At 59.1% G+C, this 4726-nt stretch overlaps 1 protein-coding gene across 1 annotated transcript; it reads right to left on the reverse strand.

Annotated features, from left to right (window-relative positions):
* Window positions 1–1290: 1290 nt before the first annotated feature.
* ASPRV1 (aspartic peptidase retroviral like 1) lies at window positions 1291–2514 on the reverse strand. Its single transcript, XM_062208845.1, is given in 2 exon segments — window positions 1291–2300; window positions 2302–2514. Coding segments are annotated over 2 exon segments (1122 nt in total). The 3' UTR covers window positions 1291–1391.
* Window positions 2515–4726: the final 2212 nt, after the last annotated feature.

Consider the following 4726-nt stretch of genomic DNA (forward strand, 5'->3'; position numbering starts at 1 on the left):
TTCCATCCAGGAAGAAGCTGCGGGCACCCCTACTTCTGCCTCCTCCCCGTCCTGCAGAAGCCCCTTGGGCCGCCCCACGCAGGTCAGCACTTGTCCCCCGGCCTTGCTTTCTGCCTTGCGTTCCGGCTCAATGGTGGCCATGAGAACTTACTTGTCTGAGAGGTAACTCCTCATTTATTTGCATTAACCACGCTTTTCCAGTCCCCAATCAAGGCATCTCACAAATAACTTTTGTGTCACTTTTGGGTGTAAGGGGCAATTTGGGTGCCAAAATATTATCGATTGAAATAATTAAAGATTACGATTAGATTAGAAATGATAGGAGGGGCTGGAGCTGTATAGTGCAGTGGGTAAAGCTGCCATCTGCAATGCCGGCATCCCATAGGGGTGCAGGTTCCCGTCCTGGCTGCTCCACTTCCGATCCAGCTCCCTGCTAACGGCCTTAGAAAGCAGCAGGAGATAGCCCAAGTCCTTGGGCCCCTGCACTCACGTGGGAGAACCAGAAGAAGCCCTTGGCTCCTGACCCCTGGTTTCAGCCTGGCCCAGCCCTGGCCACCGGCGGCCATTTGAGGAGTGAACCAGCAGATGGAAGCTCTGTTTCTTCCACTCCCCCAAACTCTGCATTTCAAATAAATAAATCTTTAAAAATAAATAACAGGAGAAGTTATGGAGGGAATGAAGCCACATGTTTAAAATTAAGGCTGTCTTAGAAAATCCAAGATACACAGTCACTGCACAAGTTGTCTGACATCCAACCTGGGCTCTCGGCGAGTCCTTGAAGCTCCCTTGTCACTGACATTTTCCCCTGGCCTCCCCCACCCCATTCATTCCATTCAACCCCAAGCAACATACGGCATGCTTTCTGACGAATCGTTTTTATTGGGTACTGAAGTAATTGGATTATTGGCACAGGCTCAGTGGGGTTCAAAGCAAATGACAGAAGGAAACCTGGGCCTGCGCAGGTGGGAAGAGTCTCCAGGGAGGCATCCTTCCACACCTGTCACCTGCCAGCTGGGCCCGAGCCCCGCTGAGCGGGCTTCCTGAGCCTGAAGGTGACCAAGCCACACCTCAGGGGACCTGAAGGGGTCTCCGAGTTCCCACCCAAAGACCAACAATCCCAGCTCCCTTGGAAACTTCTCCAGCCTTCTGGTCTTTGCCACCAACAGCAGCTTGGTGACCACAGGGACCCTCCCCCCACTGCTCTCCCTCCCCTGTGCCTGCTCCCTGGAAGCCTTCCCCCATCCCCAGGGGCAGGGTAAGGCCCTGCAGAGGGAGGGGAAGAGGAGAGTGGGTTGTGCAGGACCAGCTAAGCCCAGACACTCCCCCTGAGAATGTGATCCCCCCCCCCCACACACACACACACACCGGGCCTGGGCGGGAAGAGGGGCTTCTCAATAGGAGAGCTCCTGCTCGGAGGAGGGCTCCTCCTCTATGAGCTCCAGGTCGAATTCGTCTTCCAGAGACCCCCCGACGGGCAGGAGGCGGAACTTCTTCCCCTTCAGGGTGCAGGTGCGATGCTCAAAGTCCAGGACGGCATTGTGGTCCTGTAGCACGTCCGTGCCGATGATGGCTTCCTCCGCGCTCGCGTTGGCCACCAGGAACTCGGCCTTCAGCTTCAGCTTGCCCAGGGACACCACCGTGTCCCACACGCCCAGGATCTTCATTTCTGCCCCATTGGCCACCTTCACCACATTCTCAAAGGGCCGCAGGGTGTCCAAGTCGCCGTCGGTGACTTCCTCCCACAAGCTGGGGTGCACCACGGACACCTGGGCCCCGGAGTCCACCAAGAACCTCACGGGCACTTTGCCAATCTTCCCCTTGAGGTAGTAGCCCTTACCCATGCTGTTGGCGAACACGATCTCCTTGGGCCGGGGGCCGGAGGCGGCCCCGGGGCCCCCGAAGGCCTGCAGGAGGGCCTCTCGCGCAGCCCCATAGTCCCCCTGGTCCTGGGCACCAAGTCCACTGTAGACCTCCAGGGCGTCTCCCCTGAGGGCCTCCTTCAGGAACCTGAGCTTGGTGGCATGGTCCCACTCGTTGAGGTCGCTGATGACCTCGAAGCGGTGCAGCCAGAGGCTCGGGGCTACATTGGCTCCGTCAAAAGGCTCTGGGAGGAAAGTGCGCGCCCGGCGGCCTTCCTGGCTCCTGGCTCTGCTGGCGGCCATCCCTCTGCTGGCTTCTGGAACTTCAGCGGCGACCCACGCCAGGTAGAACAAGCCACAGAGCAGTGTGGGCGCAATCACGCTGGAGAGCAGGGCCTCTCTGAGCAGGGGTGCGCACTCGCCCGGTGCGGGCAAGCAGAAGTAGAGGGGCCTGGCTGGCTGGCTGGCTGGCTGCTGGGCGCGGAGGCAGGCACTGTGTGGCTTGCTCGCTCTGCACAGGCTTTTTGATGCCGAGCCTGGGCCCCCAGGGCTCCCCATTCTCCTTTGTTCTGGAAGCCCCGCCCCTCCTGGTCCCGCCCTCCCACCAGTATCCTGCCGGACTAGCAGGATGGGTGCCTCGCCCTTCTGCATCCATCCCAGGACAGAAAGGCCGGCCCACATGGCAGTCTCAGCGGGGAGGGGGCTACCCAGGTCCCCTTCCCAGCCTATGTCCCAGAACAACCGAGGTGAGGACACAGAGAGTGTTAGGACACCCGGTGTGTGTCATCAATGGGAGAAGGGGAGGCAGGACCAGAGGCTGCCACCCTTCAGGCTGGGGAACCCCTTTGGCCTCACCCTCCCCCCGGCTGGCCACAGAAAAGGAGCTTGCATTCACTGGGCAGGCATCTCTCACACATTCCCCGAGTATGGGGACCTCTGAGACTCCCTGGAGAGGGAGACAGAGCAAGGCCCCAGAATCGAGAGCGCACAGAAATGGGCTTCAAATGAGTGAGGACGCACACTCACACACTCACATACACCATCACTCAGCTTACACACACACATGCATATTCAGCCACACACACACACACCATGCTTACACAGACACACACACTCACAGTCACAGACACACATACTCTCACATTCACACACTGTCACACAAGGCACACGCACCGTCACATTCACACTCACACACAATCATCTCACAGGAACTCAGCTGCCACAGGAATTTGCTCTCATTGATCACTCCTAATCTAGTCAGCCCGAAAGTGGCTGGTGTGATCTTGAACTTCTGAGAGCGGATGCGGGAATCCAGGGTCCGGCTTCCACCGTGGGTAGGGGTGGGTCCCACCGGTGCCACCCATGCTTGTTGTCCCGTCCCTGCCTGGTCCCCCTCACTCCCCAGAAGCTCTTCCAAGAGCCCTTTTCCAAGGCAACAAAGCCCCTCCTCTCCCACTCTTGGCCTGGGCCTTTTATGGCACAAGCAAGCAGGGAGGAGGGGCTGTCACTGCGGCTTTCCTTTTGCGAGGGGGAGGCTCAGCCATGGTGTTGGCCGTGCTGATGTTGAGGACCCAGGAGGCTTTGGCTGGAGGGGCTGTGGGTGTGGCCCCTGCTGCTGGAGCTGAGGCCCACGGAGCAGATCTGCAGGTCTGCGGGCCAGAGGCCTGACCTGGGCCTGTGCAGGGAGATGGCACCGCTGCAGGGACCCACTTCCATGAGTCCATCCAAATGTCGCCTCCTCCATGGAGCCTTCTCCCCGTTCAGGATGCTCCAATGGCTCATTGCTGCTATGCGGCAGCCTGGGGCTCCCCGAGCTGGCGTGCGGGGTTGTCTGCATCCCTCAGCGAGACCTACTGTGGGATCCGAGTGTTCTCTGCCAGGCTCATGGCTGACAGCGAGCTATTCTCTGAGCAGAAGAGTAAGGAGGCGGGGGAAGGGGAGTGTGGAGGGCTCAGCCACACACCTGTGGCTCTGGGGCTGTTTTTCCCGGCCTGGAACTCCTCACTAACCCCCTATGCCACTTACCACCCCGTGCCTAGTTAAGTCCCATGAGTACCCTGTCACCAGCCCTGCCTCTGGAAGGCCCCAGGGCTCCCAACCACGCTGTGAGACCCTCACCCGCTGCTGCGGTCTCCAGCGCCTTCCACCAGACGTGGTGAGCCAGCGGAGAGGCAGCTGGGTTCACACCTCTCAGCACAGCTGCCTGGCTAAGGTGGGGCCGTGGTGGCATTCCAGGAGCCCAGAGGAAGGGGAAATAGAGTCACTGGCAAGGTGTCAAGACCAGGTGGGTCTCCGAGAAGATTGCACAATGATTGCACCTGTGTCCAGAGACACGGCCCGGCAAGAACAGGAAACCCCTTCTGCAAATGGGGTTTGTGGAGAGACTCCCAGCCTCTGGGACAGGCGTTGTTCTGTGACCCAGGGCACAGACCCTGTGGCTTCCTGGCTCCCTGGTACTCACCACATCAGACACCTGGTCCCCGGAAGTGGGAGTGAGCGAGGAGGGGAGCACGTGACCCAGGGAGGGGGACCTGTCAGCACACACACTCGGATGGCTGCCATCCCCAAAGGCCTTTCAAACCACGAGGGTAGATGTGGAAGTCAGCACTCACCATGGCTCTTAAGCCACAAAGAGGTGGTCCCTTGGGACGTCACTGGATTTGGTTTGATCTCACTTTGGCAAAGTCATTTCATATCCGTCACCTGTGTGAGCATGGGTGCCTGCAAGGCACAGCAGCCCTTACTCCAGGACTCTTGGGCACAAGGAGCTTAAACAGCCTTTCTCAGGCCCTGAGCCAGCCAGAGGCTGGGTAAGAGCATTTTGCAAAGCCAAGGAAGTGGGGTGCTGGGCTCAGGAGAGAGATCTT

Source organism: Lepus europaeus, chromosome 13, assembly GCF_033115175.1.
Source record: "Lepus europaeus isolate LE1 chromosome 13, mLepTim1.pri, whole genome shotgun sequence".
NCBI lineage: Eukaryota > Metazoa > Chordata > Mammalia > Lagomorpha > Leporidae > Lepus > Lepus europaeus.